At 41.9% G+C, this 16,808-nt stretch overlaps 1 protein-coding gene across 1 annotated transcript in view; it reads left to right on the top strand.

Moving 5' to 3' along the window:
* Positions 1-16,808, top strand: part of magixa (MAGI family member, X-linked a) — a gene marked incomplete at both ends in the record, with an annotated part of 120,686 nt that overhangs the window by 14,831 nt on the left and 89,047 nt on the right. The window contains 3 exons of the mRNA XM_084333408.1: positions 230-349; positions 14,200-14,367; positions 14,779-14,965. Coding sequence (XP_084189534.1) covers positions 230-349; positions 14,200-14,367; positions 14,779-14,965 — 475 coding nt within the window. The remainder of the gene's footprint in view (positions 1-229; positions 350-14,199; positions 14,368-14,778; positions 14,966-16,808) is intronic.

The raw sequence follows: 16,808 nt of genomic DNA on the forward strand, positions 1-16,808 counted from the left end.
CAATCAATCAATCAATCAATCAGTACTGTGTTGATATGTATATTTGTATCAGTAAACTAAAGTTAAACTTAAACCACCAGGCAGCGGTTAAGGGTGGCGATTCAGACTCAGATTCAGACTGATTAAGCAACTAACTAACTGACTAAGCAATAGTAAACTAATGACATAATCATTAATGATTGACTAATGATGATGTCATTACTGTTGCTTATTGTATTGGTTATTGTAGGTACGACACGGCAGCCTCGTGATGGGGAGCTCTCAGGCGTGGACTACAACTTTGTCTCCATCGAGGAGTTCTTCTCCTTAGAGGAATCAGGAGCTCTGCTGGAGAGTGGCAAGTTCAAGGGTAAGAATAAAATGCACCTAAAGTCTTTCCTCATGTAATTTGCAACCACAACACGCTGGATTTAACGTGCTGTGTAACTCACACCTGCTCAGGGTGCGCTGGATTTAACGTGTTGTGTAACTCACACCTGCTCAGGGTGCGCTGGATTTAACGTGTTGTGTAACTCACACCTGCTCAGGGTGCGCTGGATTTAACGTGTTGTGTAACTCACACCTGCTCAGGGTACGCTGGATTTAACGTGTTGTGTAACTCACACCTGCTCATGGTGCACTGGATTTAACGTGTTGTGTAACTCACACCTGCTCAGGGTGCACTGGATTTAACGTGCTGTGTAATTCACACCTGCTCAGGGTGTGCTGGATTTAACGTGTTGTTTAACTCACACCTGCTCAGGGTGTGCTGTATTTAATGTGTTGTGTAATTCACACCTGCTCAGGGTACACTGGATTTAACGTGTTGTTTAACTCACACCTGCTCAGGGTGCACTGGATTTAACGTGTTGTGTAACTCACACCTGCTCAGGGTGCACTGGATTTAACGTGTTGTGTAACTCACACCTGCCCAGGGTGCGCTGGATTTAACGTGTTGTGTAATTCACACCTGCCCAGGGTGCACTGGATCTAACATGCTGTGTAGCCATACTGTGAGTTGAGTTTATTTATTTATTTAATTGTGTATGTAGAACAGAACAGAACAGAACAGAAACAAGTAGAACATAACAGAGTCGAACAGAACAGAACAGAACAGAACACAACAGAGTAGAACAGCACAGAAAATAACACAACACAACAGAACAGAATAGAACAGAAAATAACACAACAGAATAGAATAGAACATAGTATATCAGAACAGAGTAGAACAGAACAAATGGTGGTAGTAGACTTATTGAGATACCTTTGTGGCTACAGCTTCCTCATCTTGTACATGACTTAATTTACATGGACAGTGCAAGGGTGTGTATGCGTGTGTGTGTCCAATAGATGGCGGTATGCTACAGTAAGTCTATGTGACCCTAACACAGAGCTGAACACTAGACTGGCCACCCTACTGTACAGTCTTTCTGTACATGTTTTTTTTTAACTAGAGCTAAATTTCTCAAAACCATGTTCTCTCTTCTTAAAACGGATTCTTTCACCAAAATAATCCACACAATATGGCATATCTACTGCTGCTGGAAGATATCGCTGATCGCACAGTGAGGACCAGTACCGCGACCATGCAGACCTATTCACAGAGAACGATGAGTACCAAGACCTGTGCAATACCCTGGAGGCAGCACTGAGGAGCTGGACCAAATGCTCAAACACTGTGCCACCACACATCCAGGTACTGTCCACCTTGCGCACATGTGCACTCGATCCACCTTCAAGCGCATCATCGGACTGCTGAAAAAAGAAAAAAGACGCTGGATGTGTTTGGAGCAGCTGACGCACCTCAGACAACCCTGAGCCGGCTGTTCCTCCTCCAGTGGCCTCTCTCCTGTGTTTTGCGATTCTTTTTTTGGACACATGAGCCCATTTCTTTTTCACTTCAGCCGCTGTATTACTCAGTAGTATTTATATTTTATACCCAGTTTAATTAGCTGTGCATTGTATGTTACTATTGTACGTTACTGTTACATTTGTACTCTGGTTAGATGCCAAACTTGTTTTTATACGTGTGCTGTATAATGACAATAAATGTGAATCTAGGAGGACTTTCGTAAATGTGTTCATACAAACTACTTACGAAGATGGTTATGTACACTTTTGATCATGAGGTCCATTGAGCGCAGGCTGGACGATATGCGCGGGGTGCTGGCCAGCTGATGAGGAGCAAGCAGCGCATCTATGGAGACGAAAAATGCTGGATATTGCAGTCCACACACAACAGCCTATACTTTAATGCTGCTCTCATTTACTATAATCATCACTTGCTCTGTCCGTGGATCAAATGCGCTCCTGTGCTTTGATCTAATTGAAATGAGAGATTTCATATCTAATGACTTCATCAGTTTTTCGTTTTTTATTCTGCTTCATTCTATCAGAGAACTGTATTAATTGAGTAGAGATGAGGTATGACTGTATTAGTTGTCTAGAAATGCGGTATGACGGCATTAATTGAGTAGAGATGAGGTATGACTCTATTAGTTGAGTAGAGATGAGGTATGACTGTATTAATTGAGTAGAGATGAGGTATGACTGTATTAATTGAGTATAGATGAGGTATGACTGTATTAATTGAGTAGAGATGAGGTATGACTGTATTAGTTCAGTAGTGGAGGTGGTAAAATAGCGTTATGTCACATCACCATTCTGCTATAATTTATTCATTGTAAGATTATTTAATGTTACTCTAATCCATCATTCCTCTCTCATCTTCCTTTTTTTCTCTGCAGTATAACACCCTCTACATACCTTAACCAGAGTCTCCCTCTCCTCCACACTAAGAGACATTTCATCCCTGAAATACAATTCACGTTATTTCAGACTCAGTGTGCACATCAAAAGGGAAAGATGGAAGATAATCCTGGTCAGAACAGCTGAACAGACTACAATCCATTTGCATCTGTTAGCCATGCTAGTGATCTAAACCAGGGGTTCCCAAGGTGGGGGTCGCAAGCCGCGGCGGGGAGGTCGCCAGATGATAAAAAAAAAAAAATAATAATATATATATATTTTTTTTTATGCAGTCAGGCCACTGAACTTAGAAGCAGGCCAGGCCAGTGTTTCTAGTTACAGCAGCACAATAGTTAGATAACCTAGGTGGGGAACAACCAGGAGATCACTGCAACTCACACAAGTTGGAGAACTATCTCTCTCTCTCTCTTGCTCTCACACACACACAAAGGGAGCCGCATGTGATTGGTGGAGGCGGGACCCTTACAAAAAACTGTTGTTGCTAATCATTGACACATGCTAGCCTGTAATAATCCCCCCCAGAAAAATCTACTTTGCATTTTATATATTGCAAATATATGCCATCACACACACTGGCATTTAAAGGGTTAGAATTATAAAATTAATATGTGGTGTTATGATCAGGGCTGAAGTTGAATAAAATATTGTTTTTCAAACAAAAAAACTGAAAATCCATCAAAATCAGTGTTGCTAATCATATATGACATTAAAGGTTTCATAATTGTTAGACTAGAAGTCTTTGTTTGTCATGCAGTTTAACACACACACGAGATGGGCGACCCACAGGAACACACACACATGCACTGAGTCGCTGATGAAATGTCTCTCTGCACTTTTCCCATCCCGTTGTCCTTCCCCCCATGGGCAGCCGGGAGCAGATAGGGCGTCAACGTGAGCCGCGCCCCGGGGACCAATCCAAGTGCTCCTGTCCGTCTTCGTCAAGGACGCCACAGCGTTAGCGATCTGTTGTGTATGTTTTTCCATTGGGTTTATCTTATCGGGGGGAAACCCTTGCGAGCACGGGGAGAACATGCAAACTCCACACAGAAAGGCCTGGGAGATACCCCACCTGAGTACCTGGCATCATGGAAACCTGGTCCCCAAGCGGGAATCGAACCCTGGACCTTCTTGCTGTGAGGCGACAGTGTTTTTTTTTTTTTTTTATCTTTTTATTATCAAAAAATTATCCGTTTACATTTTATGCATTTTCTATATATATACACACTATATTATTTAAATTTCTTACTCACATTTCCCAGGCATAGCCCACCCCCTTCTTTTGCGCTTCCCTAAATCAACCAACAAAAAACAGAACAAGCCACAAAGAAAACAGTGTTATATATACTTATTTCCTATACAACAAATCAAGCATAACCAAAAAACCTCCCCTATCCCACCCAAACAAAACCAAAAAAGAACCTATCCAAAACCAAACTCTACTTTACCTTTTCCAAACTTAACACATTTACCACTGTTAATGAACCATCTCTTAAATATCTCCTTACTCAGCAATTTCTCTGTCAACATAACATCCATTTTCATTAAATTCAAAAAGATTGGCCATACTTCCACCTTTCTCTGCTCAGAAAAACCTGGCATGACTCAATACATAATTGATTAGGTTTCTCTCCTCCTTCTTTCCATCTAATGCACCAAACAAAAAATATCTCTTCCAATCTGTATATTTGATTATTCCCCAGCTCGCCCTCATGCCCTCTTTCAGCTCTGCATGGAAGCCCTGCAGGCCTTCACACTCAATGAACATGTGCATAAAACTTTCATCTTTTAATTTGCACACATTGCATGTTCTACTTATCTGTGTATCTATATGATGTAACACTGTTTTTGTATAGACCCTATTCTGTCTTACCATGAAATCATTATGATCACATTCGATATTATTAAATTTATAATTTTATTTATATTCACATTTTCCCATATTGATCCTCCCACCAACCCCGGAAACACTTTCTCCCACACCTGTTCCGATGCTGGCACCCTTCTTTCTTTTGTTACAAAAAAACTATAAATATCTTTACTCCTCACACTTTCCAAACCCTTCTGCTCATCCCCCTTTCCTACCTTTAATTCTGGAAGACTACAGCTCCTATTCTCCACACACTCTCTCTCTATTATCTCTCTCCATTCCTTCGGCAAGCCAGTTTAAATTTTTTCAAAATTTGACACGACAGTTGCTAAACGATATTCATCATCTACCTCGATTACATTGTCATAAATGGCCTGCACCGGGAGAAACCCTGGCACATACTCATATACAAAATCCTTTATCTGTGTCATCCCTGCTCTCAGGAAGATTTTACTATACAATACATTGTTATTGTGGCATATCCTGGGGTTCAGGAATACTGGCTGATTTAAAACCATATCCAGTCCCACACAATCATATACAATGTTGGGCAGGTACTCTGCCCATGCCTGTAATACCTCTCTATACATCTCCGGTATATTTTCCGTCATTAAAGGCTTAAAGCCCATAAATAAGCTATTGTCACACCTACCTACCTTCTCTAGGCTCTCTTTAAAAAAACACTTCCATCCATATTTGGTCTCATCGTAAATATATTTCTTACAGTTTTCTTCCTTACCTTTATGTCAATTAAATTCAAACCACCCTCATTACACTTACCTATTAAGACTTTGTGGGCGAATTTTGGTGACTTCCCCCACCACAGAAAGTCCACAACCCTATTAATCTCATTTTCTATTGCCTCTGGCATATCCAAGGCACCTAACACATATGTCAGTTTAGACATCAATAAGCTATTTATCACCACAACCTTACCCTTCAATTTTAGTGTGCGTTGCTTCCAAAATTGGAGCACCTGTTTAATCTTATTAATTATACCTACCCACGTTAAATCCCTCTCCTCTTTCTCCTCTATCCCTATCCACACACCCAATATCTTTATGTGCCCCTCTGCTTTTTTCAGCGGAACCACACAATCACTCATTTTTACTTTACCTACACACAATAACTCAGTCTTTTTTTTTTTTTTTTGGGTTTATCGCTTTTCTGGTCAAGCATGACCGACAGATCAGGGGCGTAGCTGGGGGGGGGGGGGGGGGGGTAGCTTAGGATGATTCCAAGGGCCCAGCACTGGGGGGGGGGGGCCCACATTTTTATTTTTTATACTAGACATCATTCAGGTGTATTATTGATGCTCTCATTGATACTATGTTTGTTTCTGAAGTGTGTGTGTGTGTGTGTGAGATATATAGAGAGAGAGGGGGGGCTTTGGTAGACTATTGCATTGGTCCATTCATTGAAGATGAACGCAATGCGACATCCTTTACTAGGCTCACCCACCAACAGTGCAGGTGCTGAACTGCTGATCCGAATGTATAGGTAAAAACCATATTATGCGTTTTCATCAATAAAAAAATGGCCAAAAAAGATTCCGCTTACGCGCGCTCGCATTCACTGGGGGCCTACAAATACATTCTTTCATGGGGCCCAGAATCTGGAGCTACACCCCTGATACAGGGTGAAATGGGATATAGAGCAGGGGAAGACATTCTGGCAAATGACGGCGGGTCCGGGAATCGAACTCGGAGTCCACCAGATCCGTGACGCAGCACGGTTTTCCCCGACGCAGAAATAGCGCCGAGATATGCGGTGAGCTACTGGAGCTCCCCTAATAACTCAGTCTTATCAACATTAATTTTGGCTCCAGATGCCTTACCATATACCTCTAAGCACTTCATAATTCTATTTATGCTCTCCATGTCTCTCACCGTAAAGGTAGTGTCATCCGCATATTAGTGGATCAAACTCTGCTCCCCGTAGGGTATTCCTATTCCAATTATTTCCTTATTACTTTTTATGTATGTGGCCATAGGCTCTGCGGAAATCGCATAGAGCAAAGCTGAAAGAGGACACCCTTGCGTAACAGACCGCTCCACCCTAAACACATCTGTAATACACCCGTTACATTTCACACAGCTTTTTGCATCTTTATACAAAACACGTACCCAGTTGACCATTCTCTCCCCAAAACCAAAAACCTCCATGACCCTGATCAGGAAAAAATGCTCAACCCAGTCAAAAGCCTTGTTAAAGTCCACACTGAGTACTGCACAATCATCATTATTATAATTTACATAATTTACTACATCCTTAATCGTTCTTACAGTTTCTGTGATGTCCCTACCCGGAACACTGTAGGCCCGGGTTGGCGCCACTATGCTCCCAATTACTTTCTTGACCCTGTTGGCCAGAATTTTGGTAAGCACCTTATAATCGGAATTCAACAAACTTATAGGCCTATATCCTTCTAACTTTGTTTTACACCCTTTGTTTTTAAATAAAATTGTCAAGACGCCAGTGGTCATTGCTTCATTACACTCACCATTCCTCTCTATTTCTCTGTACACTTTCAACAAAATATATGCTAGCAGACCAACAAATCCCTGTAAAATTCTCCTGACAAACCATCAAGCCCAGGGCCCTCATTCATCAACGTGTTCTACGCACAGATTTGTGCTTACCCTGTGCGTACGATCATTTCTAAGCAAAGAGTGGGATTCATCAATTTCAACTTGAACTTGACTTCGTGCTTATATTTACGCACAGCTCTGACCATGCGTACCTGGCGCCCAGTGGTAGAATATATTATTACAACAAGGAAATGAGCTTCTGTGCATAATAACACTGGATGTTCTGTATGAACCGTAATTCATTATAGTTCATTGTAAAATAGCAACAGTAGTGTAATTATGGTCAAAACCCTATAAATAGCATTTGGAATAATAGATCTTTCTCTCAGAATGAATGCAGCATGGTTTATATAGCGTTATCGGAATATACGGGGTGTAGGCTACTGACTGACTGCGCTCCGCGTAGCTTGATTGATTGATTGATTGAAAAGTTTATTAACAGATTGCAGAATGGGTACAGTACAGTACAGCTCAGTACATACAATTGTTAAGGGGATGCAGACCAGAGAAAGACTTTCGTCTTGTTTACATCAGGGTCCCCCATTTTCAATTCATCATAAATCATAAAGCTCAACTCGTTATTATTTTGCGCACAGACCGCAGAAACACGGCAACGTTTTGATTATATTTAAAAGGCTTTACGTTAAACGAAACAAGTGGAATTTCGAAGCTGTAAGCAGAATACAAGTCATATGAATATAGTGTTCTTCCCCCTTTTTACTGTATAAGAAAGAATAGAAAACGCATTGCAATGACACCAGATAGTGGACAGACTATGTATATGATGGGATTCAAGTTCATGTATTGAAAGGCAGGCTACATCATACATGCAGTGAGATTCATTGTTCTTGTATATGCTCTTGTATTATTGTTTATATAGGCTACCCAATACTGACATCAAAATAGATTGTAGTATGCCTCTAGAAATCATATGCAGCAGGTAGAAAATTGACGGGAGATCCATCGCGATTTGGAATAAAATTGAGGAGAACTTTAATCCCTGGGTATTAATCAAACAACACGGGAAAAGGCAGTCATATTCCAGCGCGGTCTTTATTAGCCGACAACAAAATAGATGCCTCTAAAAATCATATAGCCAATCGAACACAACTAATAAAGGCATTCATATTACAGCACGTTATAATGACACACAACCAACGCCAAACAGTGGTCAACGAACGGTCTTTATTAGTATTTTGAGCTGTCCAGGCAGAATTGCAGCAATGGTCTTAGGGAGCCGTTGATATCTGACATCACCGTTTACAAGTCCGCCTTTTATTTATCCCATAATACGCGATAGTGTCTTCTTGGTTCGACAGCAGTGGACAATCTCCGTGGAGTTTCTCAGAGTTCCGCTCGGGTCAGTCCATTATTTCACATCCCATGGGGGGTGTTTCCTCACTTTCATGACCATATATGGATAATCATGCACGAGCATTGACGGTAGAACAAAGTGGTATTCATCAACACGGAGGAGCATAGAGCCTGCGTACGCACGTGTGATGAATCCCGACTTCCCTGTGCGTACACTGGTTCTACATTCCGTGCTTACGTGTGGAAATAGAACATGTTCTACGCACACATTGATGAATGAGGGCCCAGGGCCCTCATGCATCAACGTGTTCTACGCACAGATCTGTGCGTAACCCGTGCGTACGATCATTTCTAAGCAAAGAGTGGGATTTATCAATTTCGATTTGAACTTGACTTCGTGCGTACATCTACGCACATTTCAGACCTGGCGTACCTAGCTCCCAGTGGTAGAATATATTATTACAACAAGGAAATGAGCTTCTGTGCATAATAACACTGGATGTTCTGTATGAACCGTAGTTCATTATAGTTCATTGTAAGATAGCAACAGTAGTGTAATTATGGTCAAAACCCTATAAATAGCATTTGGAATAATAGATCTTTCTCTCAGAATGAATGCAGCATGTCATATATGTTACGATGAATTGAAAATGGGGGACCCTGATGTAAACAAGACGAAAGTCTTTCTCTGGTCTGCATCCCCTTAACAATTGTATGTATTGAGCTGTACTGTACTGTACCCATTCTGCAATCTGTTAATAAAGTTTTCATTCATTCATTCATTCATGGTTTATATAGCGTTATCGGAATATACGGGGTGTAGGCTACTGACTGACTGCGCTCCGCGTAGCTTGATTGATTGATTGATTGAAAAGTTTATTAACAGATTGCAGAATGGGTACAGTACAGTACAGCTCAGTACATACAATTGTTAATTGGGGATGCAGACCAACTTTCGTCTTGTTTACATCAGGGTCCCCCATTTTCAATTCATCATAAATCATAAAGCTCAACTCGTTATTATTTTGCGCACAGACCGCCGAAACACGGGAACGTTTTGATTATATTTAAAAGGCTTTACGTTAAACGAAACAAGTGGAATTTCGAAGCTGTAAGCAGAATAAGTCATATGAATATAGTGTTCTTCCCCCTTTTTACTGTACAAGAAAGAATAGAAAACGCATTGCAATGACACCATGCAGATAGTGGACAGACTATATGATGGGATTCAAGTTCATGTATTGAAAGGCAGGATACATCATACATGCAGTGAGATTCATTGTTCTATGCTCTCGTATTATATTGTTTATATAGGCTACCCAATACTGACATCAAAATAGATTGTAGTATGCCTCTAGAAATCATATGCAGCAGGTAGAAAATTGACGGGAGATCCATCGCGATTTGGAATAGAATTGAGGAGAACTTTAATCCGTGGGTATTAATCAAACAACACGGGAAAAGGCAGTCATATTCCAGCGCGGTCTTTATTAGCCGACAACAAAATAGATGCCTCTAAAAATCATATAGCCAATCGAACACAACTAATAAAGGCATTCATACATCACGGTTATAATGACACACAACCAGCGCCAAACAGTGGTCAACGAACGGTCTTTATTAGTATTTTGAGCTGTCCAGGCAGAATTGCAGCAATGGTCTTAGGGAGCCGTTGATATCTGACATCACCGTTTACATGTCCGCCTTTTATTTATCCCATAAATCATAATACGCGATAGTGTCTTCTTGGTTCGACAGCAGTGAATTCTCCGTGGAGTTTCTCGGAGTCCCGCTCGGGTCGGTCCATTATTTCACATCCCATGGGGGGTGTTTCCTCATTTTCATGACCATATATGGATAATCATGCACGAGCATTGACGGTAGAACAAAGTGGTATTCATCAACACGGAGGACCATAGAGCCTGCGTACGCACGTGTGATGAATGCCGACTTCCCTGTGCGTACGCTAGTTCTACATTCCGTGCTTACGTGTGGAAGTAGGTCAAGTTCAAAGTCCACGTTGATGCATGAGGGCCCAGGACTTTTGTTAGTCTGCAAGCCCTGAATCGCTTCCCTCACTTCTTTTTCAGTGATTTCACCATCACACATCACTCTATCCCCTTCATCTAATCTCATTTTCACAGGTTCCAGTACATTGTTTACACATTCAATATCCACTCCTTCACTCTTGTACAATTTTTTATAAAAAGATTCCACTGTATCCAATATTCCAACTAAGTCATTCACTTTTTCCCCTTTTTTCGTTTTCTAGCTCTCTTATGTATGTCCTTCTCTGTTTACTTTTTTCTAGGCCTAGAAAAAACGAGGTGCTTTTTTCTCCTTCAAGGGCATATTTCGCCTTGCTCCCATGCACTTTCTCCTTTCATTCTTTGCCCACTTTTCCTCTAGCTCTGTATACTTCTCTGCACTATGTTCTGGATTTTCTTAAAATGTTTCCTCTTCTTCCGCTAGCAAACCTTTTAATTCCCATTCTTCTCTTTTGTTTTTATAATTTCTGGCCTTTGTATATCTTATACTTATCTTTTTTACATTAATTTTAACTTGTTCCCACCACATACCACATAGATCAATCCGGCTTTGCCTTAAGCAGCCCGCCACCACTTGTTTCCTTGTAAACCCTCTTTTCCCAGAATTCTCCTCTCTCCACATATCCACTAGATCCACACCAGACATGATTTCTGTTAGTGTATTTCTAGCTGTGTCACACTTGAAAATCTTGCTCGTAGTATCTAACCTACTTCGCAAAGTGTTAAAGTCACAGACAAACAAACAATTCCCCTTCATGTGCACCTTTAGCCCTTCAAAAAAAACCTTCCTAATTTTCTCTACATTGGGCACATATATATTCCCTAATCTAAACAACACACCCTGATGTTCAAATTCTAATATAATCACCCTCCCTTCTGCGTCCTCATATACTACCTTTATATTTTCCACTACATCTTTTTTAAATAATACTGCTACACCACATGATCGCTCTGTACCATGATTTACATATAATACATCAGTCCATTTTCTTTTCACATCATTCATTATATTTTCCGTCCACCACGTTTCCTGCAGCATCACTATATCCGTATTAAAAGTTGATATCACCTGCTAAATTTTAGTTTTGTTCCTCAGTCCATTCACATTAAGCGTTGTTACAGTGATGGCAGCACACACTGACGAAAAATATATTGATTATCCTATATATCATACCTTATCATACCTTCTTAATACACCTCCCCTTAGCACCTCTGTCCTCTCTTGATTTTCTTTTCAGTAGGTTGATAGCAGATGGGCTGGTGTCCATCTCCTCAGAGTCCTCTGATGTAGCCCCCACCTCTTCCCCGGTCCCTGGCAACCCCTCTGAGTCTCCTATAGACTCTTCCCTCTTCTTCCTCTCCTCCGCGCATGTAGACGTTCCCTCTGCCGCATCCCTTTTGCCGCGCGCCTCTAGATGCGCTCTGCCGCCTCCTCGCCCTCCAGCGCTGCCTCCCCGGGTCCGCGGCCCAGACCCAGTAGCTCTTGTTTCGCATGTAGATGCTCCGGATCCCAGCTGTCTCTCCATGGACTTCAGTGACCTCAGCAGTCCCGAATCAAAAACATCTATGTTTTCATTTAGGCCTGCTGTGTCCTCTCTCTCTCTCTGTCGCGCTGTCAGCTCCCTCTCCTCGTCATCTGTTGTCGCCTCTTTGCGCTCCTGTTCACTCTGCCGTGCACTCAGCTCTGCGCTCTCTCCTGTCGCCGTCTCCACTTGATCTCCACCTGGGGTCTGCGTGATCTCCTCCTCTTCCTCATCCTCCGCTTCATCGTCTCCTTCGTCTTCGTCTTTTTCCTCTCCTTCTTCTTCATCATCTGCTTCTGCCTCACCCTCATCCTCTCCACCTGTTTTCTCCGTCTCAGTGGCTTCTCCTCCGTCGTTTCCACTCTTCTTGGCAGCCCCACCGGTCTCACCTCCCGTACCATGCTCCTCGTTCCAGCGCTTCCAGGGCGTGCATGTACACTGCGCGTACTTTTCATCACATCCCCTGCACTTTTGTTCAGTGTCACACTCTCTAGCATAGTGTCCTTGCTGGCTACATTTGTGGCATTTAAAGTCCGGGCAATCTCTCAGGACGTGACCAGGCTGAAGACACAGCCTACAAACTCTCACCTGCCTATTATGGATCACTCTAAAATGTTCCATCCCCTGTTGAGTCTCAAACCGGGTCGAATACGGCAGGGATTTGACATACTCAGTGAACTTCACTTTTACGAACCTTGTGCCATCTATAATGTCCGTTCCAGGCCACGTCCTTCTCTTGATCTGCGTTACCGCCACCACTCCCCATTGCTTCAGTTTCTCGAGAATGTCCTCATCCGTTATGTATAAAGGCCTATGTATAAAGGCAGACCCAAAAAAGAGACGACAACCTCATCGTTCGACAGTTCTCTTGCCATTATCCTACTGTCCTTGATTTTAAAACCGTCCATCAGTTTCTCCTTCACCTTCTCATCCATCAACATGATTTCATACTTCTTGGGCGTCTTGTATCGACATCCAATGACGGTCCCACACTCCGACTTTATCGCCCTCAAAAGCTCCATCATTGTGACTCTATCAGGCCCCTCAATGTCCACCTCAACTGTTAATCTTAACTCATATTTGCGTTCATTCATTTCATCCGTCTGTCTCGGAATCCGCCCGCCGTTCGAAATGTTTGTTGCCATGATTTCCCGTCCGAGCCTCGAGACAAACATCAATTTCCCTCAAACAGCTAAAAGCCGTTGGGGGAAACTACACTATACAAAAAACAATATAACACTCTACTACTTACTCTATACTCACTTTAACCAACTATCTCACTATCAAACTCAAAGCTTCCGCGCGCTGTCAAATTCAAACCGACCTGTCAAAAAGAGGGCGTGTTTTAGGCGACAGTGTTAACCACTACACCACCATGCCGCCTGTTGTAGTAACATAGCCTCCAACGACCTCTTTTGACCTTATCTGTATTCAGGTTCACTCCACTGTGCCATGGTCACTAAGGGCAATGGCACCTATCTTGCAATCCACAACTGAGTGTACTAAAGCATTAGATAGCAGGAAGAATTCAAACCTTGAATGTGCCTTGTGGCAAAGAGGTGTATTCTCTCTCTCACGTGGGTTCACTACTCTTCATATAGCCACAAAACGCAAGTCCTCATCTGGATAGCAGCTCTATCTCTGGGTGTCGATTTAACACTGGGCTTGCTCTTATCAATAATCCCATCCATAACCTGATTGAAATCACCTGACTTGGCCCTCCATGTTTCCTGCTACGATAATTATCATATTTGTATGATAAAAGAAGAGGCACTGACACAGATAGGTATAGAGGCTGCTAGAATGCATAATCCGAGTGTGTTTTTTCAGCAGAAAACTTCAAAGACATGTTTAGAGGACCTCAGAGGACAAAGATATGTCCCCTTAACTAACTGGATAGGATCAAGTCAGTATGTTCACTTATAGCGACAGGATGCTTCAAAGACAATATAAACCACAGCTCACTAGAAGTGAACGTACTGATAGGTGACGTCTCACTGACTAGTTCCTGTCTCATTTTACCATGAAGTCAAAGTAGAAACCAGAACTGCACCTATCTGTACTATCTAACATCTATTGTATTAACTTTTGTTTTTGTCCAATCACAGGTAACTACTATGGCACGCCCCGCCCGGTCCACATCGGTCCAGAGAGCCCTCCAATCACGTACCAGGAACATCGGAACCTGCTGAGGAACTTCAGGACACGAAGCAAATCTCTCAGCAACCTGGAGAAAGCAGTAGAGGAAGACAACAGTGAGGAGGACAATCTGTCAGGTAACACACACACACACATGCACACACACACACACACACACACACACACACACGTACACACACGTACACACACACACACACACACACACACACACACACACATGCACACACACACACACACACACACACACACGTACACACACACACACACATGCACGCACACATAAACACACACACATGCACGCACGCACACATAAACACAGACACTATCTCTCTCTCCCTCTTGCTCTCTCTGTCTCTCTCTCTCTCTCCCTCTGTCTCTTTCTGTGTGTCTCTCTCCCTCTGTGTACCTCTGTCTCTCTCTATCTCTTTCTCTGTCTTTCTCTCTCCCTCTGTGTCTCTGATTCTCTGTCTCTCTCTCCCTCTCTCTCTGTCTCTCTTTCCCTCTGTCTTTCTCTCTTCCATTGTTAGGGGGTTCGGTCGGCGTGGGCAGTGCCCCCCCCAAGGTCCTCCCCCGCAGTCAGTCGTGGGAGGTGGCAGCTGGTAGCAGGGATGGCCCAGCGGCCACAGAGAATGGAGGTCCCAGTAGAGGAGGAGGCCCTCTGCCAGAGAACTGGGAGCTGGCGTTCAGTGACTCAGGAGAACCATATTATATAGAGTGAGTACAGATGTTGCTGGTCCCTGGCTGTAATATGTAACACTACATTAGCTACACATTATTCACATGTTTCAACATAGGGTTTAGCCTCTCTGTGTGTCCTGTCCTGTGTGTTATAGTCTAACCAAACATTTTAATTAATAATGATGTCACCATGGCTACTGGGCATGCATTCTAGAATTCTGAGGAAACATCTGAATTAATTATTTTATTTATTTATTTTGAAAAAGAATGGGCCTCATTCAACAATACTCTCTTATTATTTTCTTATATTCTTGCTTACCTGTCTTTAAGAGAACAATAAGAAAAGCCACGCCACATTCATCAAGCCGTTCTTAAAGTCGAAATCTGTGCGTACCCAGGAGATTTGCATGATGAATCCCACTCATTCTTAAACTCAAAAGCGTGTTCGCGCTAAATTCATTTGCATACAGACACGCCCACCATCTCCTTATAAGGCGAATGAGGCGGGTGTAAAACAACCGAGTTTCGCCATCTGATCCATGTCTGATATATTCAACAGGAAGCGCTTTGCGATCTCAAAATGACACACACACACACACGTCTCACGACTTGCGACTCAGTGCATGTGTGTGTGTTCCTGTGGGTCGCTCATCGCATGTGTGTGTGTGTTCCTGTGGGAGAGAGATGTCATCTCTCTCTGAAATGTCCGTGGCTAAAACTCAGAGTGCGCTCAGAACTTTAGGTGTGAGTTTTGATTGATTGATTGAACATTTTATTAACAGATTGCAGAATTGGTACAATACAGTACAGCTCAATACACACAATTGTTAAGGGGATGCAGACCAGAGAAAGACTTTTGTCTTGTTTACATCAGGGTCACCCATTTTCAATTCATCATAACATATATGACATACATGACATACAGATAGACAGTACTGCTACATCTTCATCTATACAGAGAAGAGAAGAGAGGAGAGGAGAGGTTGTAAATATGCATTATATGCATACAGCCTGGGCAGCCAGCATCTAACTGTTCTAACAGCAATATATAATCCATTTTAGAAGCAGAACGCACGCAATAAGTTATAATAATAATAATAATTATTGAAAAGTTCTGCATGGGTTTATAAAGTCGTATTTGGGGGTACTGTATTTGGGGGCAATTGACCAATGGTTTGCTTTCAACCCATGAACTCCTTCCTCTCTCACCATTTTATATATATTCTTTTATTTTATCTACTAAAACTGTATTGTATTATATTGTTTGTTTTGTAAAGTGTCTTTGAGAATTAGGAAAAGCGCTATATAAATCGTATGTATTATTATTATTATGAATGGTAGGCTTTTTTAAATGTTTCTCATCTGGGTAAGAATTTCTTATTTCGGTAAGAGTGCTCTCGACCACTCTTATAATTTGTTCTTGCCTGAGAAAAAAACAACAATAAGAAAACTTTGCTGAATCCCAGGTAAGAACAAAGTAAGAGGAAATGCTAGTTAAGAACAAAATCTGTTCTTATATCGCTTCATGCATGAGGCCCAATGTGTTTATTCTAAAGAAGAATATGTTTATTTAAAAAGATAATGTTGATTTTAAAGAATGTGTTTATTCTAAAGAAGAATGTTTATTTAAAAAGATAATATGTTTATTTAAAAGAAGAATGTGTTTATTTGAACTCAATCAGCGCCAGAGGTCGCTGTTTACCGTGTGGTAAGAAGGCCACCACTTTAAAGAATAGGAATACATGGCAGTGTTTGCAGGGCTCAAACTATATTAAATATCATAGCTATGGATATAATACTATTGCCCATTTGACATCGAGTATCTATCGTTCAATTTGTGAAAAAGAAAAAAAGTCATCCATACATTGATACATTCCCG

Source organism: Notolepis coatsorum (genome assembly GCF_963971535.1).
Source record: "Notolepis coatsorum genome assembly, chromosome: 17".
Taxonomy (NCBI): Eukaryota; Metazoa; Chordata; class Actinopteri; order Aulopiformes; family Paralepididae; genus Notolepis; species Notolepis coatsorum.